This window comes from Sesamum indicum, linkage group LG7 (genome assembly GCF_026168435.1).
Source record: "Sesamum indicum cultivar Baizhima isolate 11 linkage group LG7, ASM2616843v1, whole genome shotgun sequence".
NCBI lineage: Eukaryota > Viridiplantae > Streptophyta > Magnoliopsida > Lamiales > Pedaliaceae > Sesamum > Sesamum indicum.
In genome coordinates this window covers 4,396,085-4,411,497 of record NC_142663.1, presented here as the reverse complement: position 1 = coordinate 4,411,497, position 15,413 = coordinate 4,396,085, and the positions used below count along the sequence as shown (strand labels likewise).

Here is a 15,413-nt window from a genome sequence, read left to right as displayed (position 1 = left end):
ACATTTCGGTCTTGTAAGTTAGATCATTTGGCATTTTTGTTCTTTTATTTTTTAAGATAGTATTTTGGTCCTATATTTTTTTACTTTCATTGGAGTTCACCCTTCTCTCCGAAAATATATATATATGCATTTCATGGAACCTTTTAAAATTGTTGGCCACCGTTCCTATTAACTCATTTTTGCCAGTATTTTTGTCCTTTAGCTTTTGCAAGTAGTCTTTTAATCTTGTAATTTTTTAATTTTAATAATTCCAGTCTTTTTTTCTTTTCTTTTTCCCCCATCGGAGTTCACCCTTATCTAAGGTGGAGTGAAGTCCAACCAAGAAAAAAAACAAAAAAAAAGCTGAAATTGCAAAAACTAAAAAGATACAAGATCAAAATCCTACCATAAAATATTAAAAGACAGAAATTTTAAACAAATTAAATTATAGAAAAAAATATAATTTTGGTCCAGTTTTTTAGGGACGGTGGCAATTTTAGTTTAGGTCCAATTCAAAATAGCGACTCAAACCAGTAATTCTTTAAAAAATAGCAATTTAAGGACAAAATGCCCTAATTTTGTCAGAATCGCCCACATGATACGCAAATAAACACATAAATTTAGGATTTTTTCAAAAATTCGGCAAATTAGCTTATGTGGGAGTATTTTTTCAACCGGAACTTACGTGGCAAGGGGTAAGCATTGGCTAAACAAAATACTTCCACGTATACTAATTCGTCAGATTTTGAAGAAATCCCCAAATTAATGTAGTTTCATGCTCATCATGTGCGCGATTCCGGCAAAATTAGGCATTTTGTTCTTGAATTGCTATTTTTTAAAATTACTATCCCGATTCGTTATTTTAAATTAATTTGAACTAAAATTACCATCACCTCTAAAAAAATAGATCAAAAATATATTTTTTCTTAAATTATAAGACTAAAAATATATTCAATCCCAACGTGGAAACACTACACATGATAAGGTAACCCATAATTTCATTCTAGGGTTCTGTTTATGTGGAGGAAAACCTGAGTACATGAAACGTGCATGACACGTGAGTTTTCACTTTTTTGTTGCTTTCCACCCAGAATTATTCCAACTCTATTAGGTTGCGTTTGTGATACACTTTTTCTTCATTTGGTTAAATCAGTAAGAACATAAATCGTGTCATGTACTCATATCATGTTTGTGTGCGTATTATATATAGCTATATTTTAGAATAAATTACAACAATTTCTTTCTAAAATTTAGCAAAATTATGAATACCCCTTATTATTTAAAAATTACTTATACCTCCCTGATTTTAACGATATTCTGACAATTAACCCATTTCGTTAGTCTTCGTTAGTTCTCCATCTATTTTTTCTGGTGAACTGACCAAAATGCCCTTGTGGATTAAATATTATAATTTTACTTTATTTTATTTTTTGATTTTTTTATTGACTAAGTGAATAATTCTTTTTATAATTTTTTAAATTTTTTCATCCACCTCTATTGATTTTTTTACCAATTTTTTTTAAAAAAAAATACAGTGAGAACATAGTTCACAATTTCATACATTCATTTAAGGATTACATAATTTCATCAAAACCTGGGAGGTGCTTGTAATTTTTCAAATAATGAGGGGTATTCGTAATTATGTTAAATTTAAGAGAAGGTCGTTGTAAATTACCCTATATTTTAATTTATAAAAAAAAATATCAATAACTCGTTACTATGATAGCAATATATGAAATTGAAAGTGCGATAAAAGATTCATTATTTATATTAGACCCACTAGATATGATATATTACATTTGATAATGACTAAAGATTAAATGTGGAAAGAAATGGTAAATACTAAATAATTATGGCTGCACTACTTTTCCAAGCTAGGCAAAACATTAGCCATATTTAAAAATAAAAGTAAATATTTTGATTATGGTTAAAATCATCAAAAATATTCATTAATTATAGTCAAATTTTAATGATGGTGGATAATATTAATTCACTATAATCTTTTAACGACAATCAATAAAATATAATGAATAATTTTATTTTTATAGTGACGTTCGACATCACTGTCAAACCTCTATCAAGAAGCATTTCTTAGAGTTGTTCAACGGTGTTTGAGTTTATAAGATCTTTAAAATATTTAATAAATGTCGAAAATTGTTTTGTGAAATTTTTAGAAAATGAACTTATGGATACGAAGACAAAATGTTACTTAGAGCTTATAAATTTCTTTAAAAGTATAAAGGACATAATTCCAGCTTATTTTTAAAAAATTATGATAAATTTAGTGGAATATGACCAATGAATTATAATATTGATAGTACTAATATCATATGTACTTAATAATTTTATTTTACCTAAATATTTAAAATAAAATAGAATATTTTATAAGCTCCAAAAATATCTAACAAATATAAAATATATGAAAATCTCGGAAACCATTATCATACCAAGAAACCAAACAACGCATGAAAAATTTGAGGTTTTTTTTGTTTTTTTTGTTTTTTTAATGCAATCAATTAATTGCCTCTTAAATAAGATAATTACTCCATAAGCAAAGTCATGAATGGAAATAACCAGAGGATGATCATTTTTTTTTTGGGTAAATGTAAGTTTCATTAATAAAATAAGATCGTACAATAATAGCAGTGCTCAACTGGTGGTTTCTCCCTCGACAGGCCAAGGATACGCCATAATCTATATAACGCACATGAACTAACAGAACGGGATAAATTAACACTGATAATCCTCTGTCTAATATCTTCCACAATAATAGTAGCTATTATATTCGGTGGTCGCTCCGTATGCTCAAAGTATCTCAAATTTCGTTCCCTCCAAATATGGTAAACCAGGAGTGCACGATAAGCCAAGTTAATGATATGTTTACCTCTCCATTTCCTTGCAGCTCATTCAACGTCCCGTGATCGCAATAAAACCGGGAGGGGGGGATGCTCGGCAGGCTAAATAGAATTGAGGTGTCTGGCAAAATTTAATTATATGAAATATTTTATACTTAATTATACATCTTTAAAAAAAAATTCAAAGTTTATGAAATGTTAGATTTTGTTTTAAAATAATTAGCTAATATAATAAAATTTATAAGATGTTAGTTATGAATATTCCGTAATTAATATAAACAAATTGGAGTTGTTAAATCTTAAAGATAAGAAATTGTATACTTTCTTATCTGAAAATTAGACGTCGACATATGTTTGAATAAAAGTAGCAGTGGAATGATTTTTAGTATATTATTCCTATGTTTGGTATGTCAAAAAAATGAAAAACGGAATTGAATCAAAACTTTTCAAATTACTGATTTATATGTTCTGTAAATAATGAAACTTAAAAACATTAAGAAAAAAACAACTAAGCAACGGCTCATTACATAAAAAATATTATTTTGAAATTGTAAATTAATTATAAATTTATAATATATATTACTGAAAGTTTTCATATATTTAAATTATTTTAAAAAATTCTTATTATTTATATACTTTAGCATACATATCGAAAATGTAGAATACAACAATATATTGTATATATGCTAATATATGATATTTTATAGGGTAAATGCTACATTTGGTTCCTTAAATTTTCATTTAGAATTATTTTAGTCCCTAAACTTCATTTCTTTACTTTAGTATCCTTAAAATTTAATTTTTGTCTCGATCCCTCTTTTCATTCTTGGGTAAAAATGTAGCCGAATTTTGACTCTTTGGAAGGTAAATGGTCAATAAATTTATTTTTATCACTTAAGTCCTTTAAATTTGTAAAATTATCAAATTAATTCTTTTCTTAAACAAAAAATGACTATTCAATATTTTTTTTATGCCAATATGTTGTATTTATCTTATGAAAATAATAAAATTTTGAACTCTTATGAATATGATAATAATATATTACTTAACTTGCAATAAACACTATCTTTTTTTTAACAGTAGTTAAAAAAATTTATAATTATAAATAAGTTTTAATAAAAAAAAGTTTGTAATTGTTTATTTTAAGAGTTAGATAATTTTAAAAAAGTTAAACTTTAATAATATTTATTAAATATTTGGATTTTTTAATAAAACGTCGGTAGATTATACTTTGTATACTAGTTTATTCGGTGGACTTCATATATGTATAATTTATTTTTAGAGGTTTTATTAATATAAATATATATAGCTCCATTTTATAGGAAAAAATCTATAAAAACCTCTTAAAATAAATTATATAATATATATGAAATCTATCAAATAATCTAGTCAAAATTATATTTCACCAACTTGTTTCTTCAAAATCGTAGCTATTAATATTTAAGAAATATTATTAAATTTTAAATTTATTGGCTTATCTTTTTAACTCTCAAAATTAAAAAAACAGACTTAGATTTTTCAATTATATTTTCAGATTAGATAATCTTTACGAATCTATTCATAATTTTAATTTTTGTTGTCACTTTTGAAAATGTAAAAGAGAGGAGAGAGAGAGAGAGAGAGAGAGTATTTAATTTTACATTAAGCAATATGTTATTAGTTCAAAATTTTCTTTTTCATACTAAATAATTACATCATATTCATCATATAAAAAATATAATTTCCTTTCTAAAACAGTACTAATTTGATAATTTACAAACTTAAATAACTAAAGTTATTGAAAGTTAAATTGACAATTTTAACCTCCAGAAAGTCAAATTTCCATCATATCTTCGTCGAAAATGGCCAAAAGGACCAAACTAAAACAAAATTAAAAATTAAAAATGTTAAGCTCAAGTAATAAACTTGAGGGACTAAAATTATTTTAAATGAAAACTTAACGGACCAAATGTAATATTCACCCAAATGTATGCTTATACTAATATTAATAAAGATGTTAATATTTTGTCAAGAAAAAAGAATTTCATTCCCTACACGTTAGGAATAGGTAATATCATGATGTATGGGGATGGAATCACTATCTTTTTTCTAAGAGAATAGAAATTTCTACAAAATCATCAATTCCTTTCCTTATAACAATCACATACGTAGAAATTGTCTAGGGAGTGCCAACTTCTTTCCAACCCAGTTCCTACATATCAATCATGGCCTAAATGTTTTAAAATACAATCTAATACCGTATAAGTTCTAAAAACATAAAAGTTTAAAAGCTTACTTTTCCTAAAATGTAATTATAAATATATTTCAACATTTTGTGGTAGGATCAGACTTAACAGAGTTTGAAGCTGATAATATTCATAGGCTCAAAAAATAAACCCACAAGCTTTTATGATATAGAGACTACAAGCACAAAGTATCCTAACCCACATCTAAGTTTATTTAGCCCAGCCCTTATTTTGTTTCTAGTTGTTTCCAAGAAAAGGGATGAAACACATGTCCCCTAATCCAACAGATTGAATGTAATGGTGAAGTTATTTACAAAGTTGTTGGGAATGAAAGAAGAAAACAAATTCAAAGAAAAGTTTCTTCTTCTTCCTCTAGCTTGTGGAGCTCTTTCCTAGCTCGAATTAAAAAAATCAACAATCTTATTTTAATACCATAACATTTTGCAACATCTTACCGAAAAACCTATAAACTCGGCCGACACCTTGAATTTGACCTCAAATCTTCACAAATAGAGCAAGTCTACTAGAAGTATCTATTTAAGCTCTTAATTTCGGTAATTACTTGTATTTTCACCGGCACAAGGAAAACCAGTTCAATAGTAATTTACATGCTTCAACATTCTTACTTTCTGATGATACAACACGGTCTAACACACCATCTCCGGAAGAATGATTGAACTACACAACTTCAAACCAGGTTACTGAAGAAATTTCCTCTAAGTTACAATCTGATTCTTCTACAGCAAATTGGTTCTGCAGTCATTGTACTTCATACATAAAATATTTCATTAATTATAAACATAACACAATTTTTAAGCACGTATTGCATGCATATAAACAAGTATACGACAAAAGGCACTACCAATTTCAATAGATGATCCAAACCGCTCCATATTGTTTAATTATCCCTGTTGTTTACCTTACTTCCAATATGCGGCATTTCTTTTTGCATTCTTTCTCCACATTCCCATCAAGTTGAAGTAAAATGGATGCTGGAACACCTGCACACCCATTGGCCGTTAATGCAATAGCCGGAAGCAAAAGGCAAGAATAAAGATCAAGGTATTGGGCAGTGTAGTGTTGTGACTTAAGAAAAAGGCTGAAATCTAATATCAAGCCACAGGGAGAGCTCCAGACAAATTCAGTCATTTCTCATAAAGACTAGCTTTTGAAATGTACAAATTTTGCTAACATTACTAAAGTAATGAAGGAATCAAATTTACAACTGAAACGTAATCATCTTTAAAAGAATGCTTTATCGTTTTAACATTCTATACAGAAGCTCGTCCAGTCTGCACCAACTCCGCTAAGTTCACATCTTCAGTTGCATTCAAAACTTGCAGTAAGAATCAAACTCCCACCAGCCTCCCAGAAATTGATTCATCTTTCATTCAGAAACATTTGTAGCTTTTGCATCTGAGTGTATGATTCAACAGACTGATTTACTTTTACAGACCAGAGTGCCACACCTTTCAGCAGTTTGAATGGCCACGCTCGTTACCACTGTTATACTGCCACAATAGATCCCGAGTCCATCATCATAGAAACACACTCTTTATGCCATAGGGCACGGGAAATAGGCTAAAGCAGTTGGTATCAAACTCTCCAGGCTGCAATCCACATCAATAAAGCATGTTGTAGTAAGCCTTAATATACCATGAGTCCTACTTACCCAGATAATTCAGTGAACCTATGAAGATCCTCGTACAGTTGACTATCAATTTAGCTCATTAGTACAAGGAGATATTACGTATACCCAATGGAGGCATGGATTCGAAACAACCAACCCGAGACGAGGCAAATCTTCAGGTGTCCAAGTGAAATGTGAGCTTAGGGTCCATCTTCTCAAAATGCAACGGCAGGTGTGCAAGTTGGGCCAATTTACTCGAGTTTCTTCAAGCTCAGATTCCATCTTTCCTCAAAATGCAAGAGTTGGTGCACAAGTGGCGCTTGCTTCACCCAAATTTCTTTGAGCAGCTGACCACTTCGCTCAAACAACTTTTTTCCTACTGTACTTGCAGCTTTCAAGTACACTAGAAAGCCCCTCATCATTTTCAACAATTAAATCATCACGCACGGCATGGTGCTTGAAATAGCTCAAGCCTAAACGCATGTCCCACTGCAATAAGCTGAGCCCCATAAAGCAAAAGGGATGATTTAGATATTAATTACCAGCTGTTACAGGTCTCGCTTTCCCAGAACACCAGCAACATTTTGCTTCTTTTGAATGCCATGTTGCCAGGCATCTCGAGATCGGTCACTAGATTGATCAAAATCATCCAATGAATTTTCAGCTCCTTGCCTTAAGATCCGATAACTCCCATTCCTAGGAATTGAAGATATATTTGACTTTTCATCCTCTTCTGATGGTGTGCCAGACCTGGACTCCACATGTGAATCATGTGACCTATATCGTGGTCCCGATCGTAAGCCCCTTGTACTCGAGATCTTGGAAGACAATGTACCATAAGTAGAGGACTCAGGAAAGAAGTCTTTAGGCAGAGAATCCATGTCTAAGTAACAGTTTCGAGTTCTGGCATCAGCAATCAATGCAGCCCAATCTTCAGATTGCACCAGTGCATTGGCATTTCCCATTACCTGTAAGTAATTAAAGACAAAACAGCAAACAATTTAGCTCAAAGAACAGACAAAGGTACAGCACGGGAACAACACAAAAGTAAAAGACATGAGGAAGAAGAACCTCACCCAGAGAGCTCTCCTTGCTCGTGTAAGAGCAACATTCATCCGACGAATGTCTGCAACAAACCCAACTCCATGACCCGATGCACGCACACAAGACATGATAATGACGTCACGTTCTTGGCCTTGAAAAGCATCCACTGTATTAATATAGATGTCTTTTCCTTCATCTGAATTCAAAACATCCTTGAATTCACGTTGGAGGCATTTCAATTGCAGCTTGTATGGAGTAATTATGCCAACAGACACTTTCCCAACCCCTAGTGACTTCAGAGTTTTCTGAAGGTGCTCATATAAACGAACACAAAATTGTGCTTCTTGCGTGTTCTGATATGAAACAGAACCTCCGCGATGAGATTCTCGACCATGAGTGATATCAAAAAAGATATAAGGCCTCAATAGGGGATCTTTGTAATACACCTCATCTGGAAGATTAGCAACACTCTCACTGTCTGTAAGACGTCCTTGGTAGAAGTACCTTGAAGGAAAATCTCTAATCTGGGGATGCATCCTATACTGCACGGATAACAGCATCGTTGGGCAGCCTGCTTGCTGGAACCTCTCAAAAAGGCTTCTACTGTACAACAGGGTTCCAGCTGCCTTACTGATGACAGTAGCAGGGAGCTGCTGAGGATCTCCAACAAGAACACAGCGAGCTGCACCAAGTGAAAGTGGAGGCAACACTGCTACTTCGCTAGCCTGGGCTGCTTCATCAATCACGACCATATCAAAGCCGTGAGTCAGACGAGAGAACAACTTGCGCCCACTACTTGAGACTGTAGTGAAGACAATTTCAGCCTCATTGGCAAAACTTGCTTCCAGATTAGCACGAGCTTCCTCCAAATTAAAGTTGCTACCAGCACGGAACCTGCCTTCCAAAATGAGCAGGCGGGACATCTCAACTAATATTTTGTCTCTGTTCTCAACTACTGCCGCAAGATTTTGAAGTAAAGCGTCTCGGTTTTGGTCTCTGGCCATAAGAACATCTGGATCAACACCAACAGATCCTTGTGCACGACCAGTGGCAGCAGCAACATTAAGTTCTCTTTGAAGGCAAGCAATTTGCTGAGATAACTGAGTTTCACGAATCCTCAAATTGTGCATCCATCCGTGAACTTCATCACGACTCTTCATTAGAAGTTGTTCAGTTCTTCGTTCCACAGAAACGGCTTGAGCAGCCCGAGTCTGAGAATCTACACCAACTCGAGCGACATCTGGCCGATAAACTTTCATCTCACCATCAATAAATCCCCGGTCGAGGACACGTGCAAGCAGTTCGTCAGTTGCAGCATTTGAGGGTGCACAGACGAGCATCCTAGGTTTTGGGCAAAGTTTTGGAAGAGTTCGAAAAAGATTCTGATCCATGCTCTGGAGAACTTCATCAATGGATCCAACTGCCACATTATCTGAGTTGTTCTCGTTAACCTGCTTGTAGCTTTCAGGTGCCAGTTTCTTTAGCAATGCAGTATAGTAGTGCTGATACTGGACAAGATGGATCACGTTAAGCATCCCCCATACTGTATGTGTTTTACCTGTTCCAGGAGGCCCCTGAACTAAAGTAAAAGGCCATGGTTCTTGTTTCTTAATCATGCCATTTGATGTACCAGCAGCTGTATGCATTGCAGCCCATTGAATTGCAGCCAGCTGGGGTTCATTAAAAGTTCTGTGCAGGTATTCAACAAAGTTTGGAGTAAAGCAATCAGGCATTGCAGGTGGTTGTTCTTCATATTTGGGGAATTGGTCAGGACTAGGCTGAAGAATCGCATTTTGCATCTGCAAGAGGGCATCAGGGACTGTCAAGCATAAAAGCATTAACACTGATTAATGCCATTAACTATGAAAACAAAGTTGCAAAGAACCTGCAAATTAAGACGTCGAAATGCATGCAGAGCAACATATTCCCGCTGTGTGGTTGCCAGAGAACCAAGCACAGTCAGGTACCAGACACCACCTGGGTGGAGCTTCCGCAATATATGATCATCACTAATCTTGCTGAAGTACAACACAAGAAAAATTAATAATATGCGCCAGAAACTTTATAGGCCTAGATAGGTAATGGTTCCAGCAATAGCAAAACCAAATCTAGGCCATAAATAGATTATTTCTAAAGTGAACATATCAGTCAAAGCACAAAAAGACAGTATCAGTCACCTGCTGGAATCATATAAATCCCCAACATAAAAGTGAAGAATTGCCCCAGTATGCTCTCGGGTGTCAATAGGTATATGTCTCCTCACTGTCCCAGCAACACGCCCACTAACTTCTGGCTTCTCCTCATCCTCCAAAATTGAGGAACTATTCCTCCTAATATTGACTGCAGTGCATCGTTCAAAGTGTGTAAGCATATAGCATCCCAGTTGACAAATCACACTTAGACCTAATGTTTATTTTGAAGCCGAGACAAGAAGGGGAGAAAAAAGAACCAAAAGCATCCAACAGTAGACGTATACCTGCTCCCGGCCTGGGGGATGAAAGAACTGCAACATCTCCTTCCTTAAATGTCCACTTGTATTCATGTGGTGGAATTAGTATCACATCAAACCATCCTAGGAAGCCAAAGCAGAGAAGACCAAAACAGAATTTAAGTAGCTAGATGTGAAAGAATCTCGTGCGGCTAACATTATCTACTGCTAGAAGGAGATACGAAAAACTGGACAGGATACACTTTTCATGTGTATAAACAACAGTTGTCTTTGTTGCCAAACAAAACACATGAAACAGTTTCACATAGTAAAAATAAGATGTTATAGCTAGAAGTGGCTCAAACCACTATAGGCATGACCGCACAACAAGAATGGGCTACGAAACCGATATTCAGCAAACATAACCCTCTACTGGAACTCAACAAAGTGTAAACAGGTTGCTTTATTTTGCATAAGTAAATGCTCAGGATCGAAAAGACCATGACAATAATAACCGAGTATCACCATTTTCAGCGTGTCCCCTAAGTAGCTATCAGGAATCAGGATACTAAACCAAATAGCAGTAACTCAAATAGCATATACAGTAGTATCAAGAACAATATATTGGAGAATTGGTTGGCGGAACTTCTCCATTCTATTGAAACACTGATTGAGAAAACAGTGTTGAGATCTAATACAAGAGAAAGCTTAAGTAATAGGATCATACCCCTTTCACGTCGTTCAATGCTTTTTATGCCTACCCTAACATGATTTGAAACTGTTTCAGATGACTCCTCCCACGTACTATAAAGTTGTGCCCGGCATTCTTCAAAAAGCAAAGGCTCAAATACCCTAACATACTCTTCTACTGAATCAAATCGACCAGGAACACGTTGGAGCTCCTCTACCTCTGTTTTGCAGAAATAGTTCAATAAGTTAACAAATCAGACAAAAATCTAGGACTGATCATTTTCCTTTATAAGAAGAAACAATTATAGACTCAAAGCTCCTGCAACAAATATACAGTAAGAAAACAGTAAAGGGAAATTCTCAAGGTCAAGATATCAGAAAAGCTGCTAAATACTAGCCACAGCTCAGCACTTCAGTGCATACACTGGCACAGCTATAAATATGATGTCACCAAGAGGGTGATATCGGAAGTTCCGTACATAAAAGATAATTACTACAAAATGATGGACAGAATTTGCGAGAAGACAAGCTGACCAAATATTAATCAATAGAATACCACACTTCTGGGGTTGGTATGTACAACATGGAGATGTAGGGTGCTTCTGCTGTTTGGGTCAAATACAGTGATCATTGGCCACTGAATTGGGTGCTCTCTAGTACAAAGAGAAAAAGTAATCCATTGCGATGCATACTATGCAAGCGAAATATACTCGCAAAAAAAATAAAATAGCCAAAAGCCTTGGAAGGTACAATTGCAGACACAGAGATATCGGCAACACTAAAGAACAATTTCCATCTCCAGTAAGTAGCAAACTTATCTTTAGGAATAGAAAAAATCATGGCAAAACAAGAAAGAGATCAAAGGTAAGGTAACCACGCAAACAAACAGAAAGTAATCGCGTATTTACAGGTTTTAAAAATACTTAGATACCTGGATGATGCCAAAACTTCTCATTTGTCACTTCCCTCAGTAGGCGTTCCACCGATGTATCTTGATACTGGTTGCTTGTGAAAGTTGGCTTTTTGGATGGTAGTTTCTTTGAAGTTAATTTCGGATCACTCAAACTCTGACTTATAGCTTGTTTCCTACCAGGAAACTGTGAATTCTTATGTTGCCTTGTATCAGGGGGCGGCTTCCATGAACTCTGTCTGGGAGCAGGTGCTGCTTGTCCTTCTGAAGAAACATCTGTCGAGCTATTCAACCTCCTTGGAGGTCCAAAATGCCCAGAGCTACTGTCGCCATTACTTTCAGATTTACACTCATTCGGCTCCACAGAATTATTGCCTTCATTGGTCGACACATCAGCCTGTTTTGCATCCCTGACTAGAGGCTGTGTTTGCTTATCCCCTCTCTCAGCTGATGGCAGAGTTGGTCGAGACTCTTTCACTGTTCGGGTTATAGTAGGTGGAGGAATCTGCCTTCTAGGAGTTGAAGTCTTCAATGCACCAGCTTGTTTAACATCTTCTATATTGATTAACATGGTCTGCCTGCTGCGCTTCTTTCCCAACATTGCTTCCTTCTGCTGGTCAAGCTTAGGACGCTTCCCAAGATTATTTGCACACTTTAATGCATGATTTGCTTCAATTCCTCTAACTTCTCTCTGTTTCTGCAAAGGAGCAGCATCTTCCTGCCCATTGGTAGATGTATCACCTTTCTTATCATTTGTTTCTGGACTCAGCCCAAAAACAGGGACATCGTTTTCATTCTTAACATCACCAGGATTAAGAGATATATTCTCCACACCTCCAGCAGGGACATTAGTTCCCATCATCTCAACCGTACCTTTCTCCAGCACCTGTTTATCATTTATACCACTTGAGTCTTCATGGATAACACTTCTTCTGTAAGCATCAATGGAGCCCTCCGCATCAGACCATTCTCCTTCTTCCTTCTCAATAGCTTGCGTATCCATAGGACCTCCTGGTTGCAGGTTTGTTGCAATCTTTATATCCTGGCCATTACTAAGTTGGGGTGATGAAGCAATAGCGGGAAGCATGTCAGTGGAACTCCTTTTTTCAGCAGAACTATCAGATCCCTGGATAACTTTGGACCTCACAAAAGGCTGGAAACCAGATACAGCAGAAGCATGGGAGAAAGCATGGTTATTTACTATCCCTTGGGGACCAGCAGATGCAACAAACAAGCTGGCTGTTGCGGTACTTGAAGAAGGAATCGCCCTCTGAGGCTGGAAACAAACACCAGCATCATTATCATCTTCATTCTCAGCAGGGGGTTCATTAAGATCAAATAACAGCCGTCCTTTTGAGCCCATTTCGCAAGTAGTTGCATACAAGCAAACGGATGTGTCCAAAAATGTCTACCAGTAATTTTATTTGGATAATTTTCAGTAGGAAAAGAACATAACATGCCAACCAAAGTGGCAATCAGCACTAATATTCGGGACTTTGGGAGCGGCCAAATAAACAATAAAAGCACCTTCTGTGTCAAAGTTTGAAACAAAAAAGTGTAAGAACCAAATGCACACTATAAGTATAAAAAGGGAAGCCAAATAATATTTGGATGTACAAAAAGGTTTGAATTATTATAATCACAAACAACGGTAAACTATGAGTTCTTCCAACATACTACATTAAAGTTACAGTATAGTACTGTATCAATTTACTTAACAAAATAGCCCCAAAATAATGTTTTACTAGAAAAAGGGGGGAAAAGAAAATCTCAAGCCTCAAGGCAGCATTAATGGAAAAGCAAGAGAAGAATATCAACCAACTATGGAAGTAGTAGAGCAGGCACTCGCATTGGAAGGTGAATTTAAGTAGTTTCCTTTTTATACTGTAGACTACATACTCTGTTTCATGTCCATATCTTAATGTCATGGCAGAGAGAGTATTAATGGAACTTATTGAATACAGAGTACTGAATATACATGCATGTACTATGTATGAATACGACAAGAATGGATCAAAGAAGAAACAAACAAGAAACTAAATCATAATCCACACACACAGAATCAGAAACTATAGACACTACATCCTGCTCTCCTAGGAACTGACAAAGGGTAAAATCCTAGTACTGAATCATCAGATTTGACGAAGATTCTATCCCAAAATGGGCCTTGAATCCATAGCAGAACGAATATAACAGGTAGTAAGGATATATAAGCAAAGAACTAATAACAGAGATTTAGAAGTAAGGTATAAGATGAAGAACGCTTCCCAATTGATACTCACATATACCAACACCACATAATAACCTGGGACCCAGAAAGTAGCATTCAAAACCAATAGATCCCAAATTATGCGACTCCATCCGTAATAAACCTTATAGAGCCAAAAGAACACAACTAGGGCAAACCTTCAGGCCTCTCATACTACCCAACCAAATCCTACAAATACCAACCACATCAAATTCTTGAACTTCAGCTCGACATCAAATTCACTCCTCATAACAAACACAGATAAGAACCAAGAAGTGCGCATTCTCTTAGAGCACCAAGATTAGGAATACAAACAAGTACAATAGGAAAACTAATCTACCAAACATTACAATTACCCATTACCACTAATTGGCATCAGAATCGACAACAATTCAAAGTTCAGATCGAAAGTAATTCCACTACAAGATTAACCAATCCCTATAGTCAAACGCATTACTCACGATCTAATTTCTAATCAAATTAATAAATCCTTCTCCACCCAATCAAATTAACAATCCTCTTCCTCATCCAAACTAAATTCAAGCTAACATAGAAGAAGAGAGAGAGAGGATGGAGAAAAAGGAGTCAGAGAGAGAAGATTTTACCTCAAGAGGACACCGAATCTAGAGAGAGAAACAATTATTTAAACCAAAAACTATATGTATATTTATATATATAATAAAGTAATAACACAAAATTAATAATACTAATAGTAATATTTATGTGCAACAGAAATCAGTGTTGTTTTTCTTTGTATGTATAGTTGTATCTATAGGCGGTGAGAGAGCGGCGTAGAGAGAGAAAGTAACTGAGGGAGAGGAATGCAAAAATCAGAGGAGGCTTTGAGGGGTATTTATAGGAAATAACGAGGGCAGACTCACCGGCTACGGGTTGAGCCGGTCACCACTAATTCAATTCTCGCCGAGAATTAACCGGAAGGGCGTTCTCGTAATTTGACCTCCAGTGTCCAAAAATGCCCAAGGGCCTAGGTTTTTGGTTTCGGCTTGGTGGGGATGTTAAGATGAGCGGCTCCGGGGTAAACTCGAAATTTCACATCGTACGGATCATGCTAATCTGTCGTAGCATTGCTTTGACCGTGTTGGATTCCATGCTAAAAGTGATTAATGGCCGTCTGATTCCCATCACATTAGGTACGTTGATTTTTGTACAACCCTCATAATTAAAATCCTTTATTTCATTTAATGTTTATTTTTCTAATATGGAAATAGGGTAATAATATATGATGGTATTATTAATAATCCACCAATAAGAATAACCTTACCTTAACTCGCAATCGCTGTACCAAATAATTTTTTTTTTGAATAAATATATATATTTCTTCAGTTATAGATGGTATTACGACTTTCATTCGTCACCTCTTTTATTTCATGTTTTCAATAAAAA

At 35.1% G+C, this 15,413-nt stretch overlaps 1 protein-coding gene across 4 annotated transcripts; it reads right to left on the bottom strand.

Moving 5' to 3' along the window:
- Positions 1-6,189: 6,189 nt before the first annotated feature.
- Positions 6,190-14,828, bottom strand: LOC105165940 (putative helicase MAGATAMA 3). 4 transcript variants are annotated; one of them, XM_011085092.3, is made up of 8 exons: positions 14,615-14,828; positions 11,783-13,291; positions 10,889-11,071; positions 10,210-10,305; positions 9,911-10,073; positions 9,619-9,751; positions 7,766-9,532; positions 6,190-7,657 (listed from the first exon to the last, which is right to left on the bottom strand). In XM_011085092.3, exons 2-8 carry the CDS (start codon positions 13,122-13,124, stop codon positions 7,238-7,240), a joined length of 4,104 nt encoding a protein of 1,367 aa, XP_011083394.1. In that variant the 5' UTR covers positions 13,125-13,291; positions 14,615-14,828; the 3' UTR covers positions 6,190-7,237. The 4 variants fall into 4 exon arrangements, with proteins under 4 accessions (XP_011083394.1, XP_020551124.1, XP_088738718.1 ...); XM_020695465.2 differs by having other exon boundaries at positions 11,783-13,288; XM_088882592.1 differs by having other exon boundaries at positions 11,783-13,037.
- Between the last annotated feature and the right edge of the window lie 585 nt (positions 14,829-15,413).

What these genes read in the sequence shown, in the direction of transcription:
- LOC105165940 (XM_011085092.3), bottom strand. Translation starts at nt 13,124, where the DNA reads ATGGGCTCAAAAGGACGGCTGTTATTTGATCTTAATGAACCCCCTGCT. An exon ending in GAAGTTTTGGCATCATCCAG is followed by an intron (nt 11,072 to 11,782) that starts GTATCTAAGTAT and finishes TCTGCAAAACAG; the next exon opens with AGGTAGAGGAGCTCCAACGT. An exon ending in ATCCCCCAGGCCGGGAGCAG is followed by an intron (nt 10,074 to 10,209) that starts GTATACGTCTAC and finishes GATGCACTGCAG; the next exon opens with TCAATATTAGGAGGAATAGT.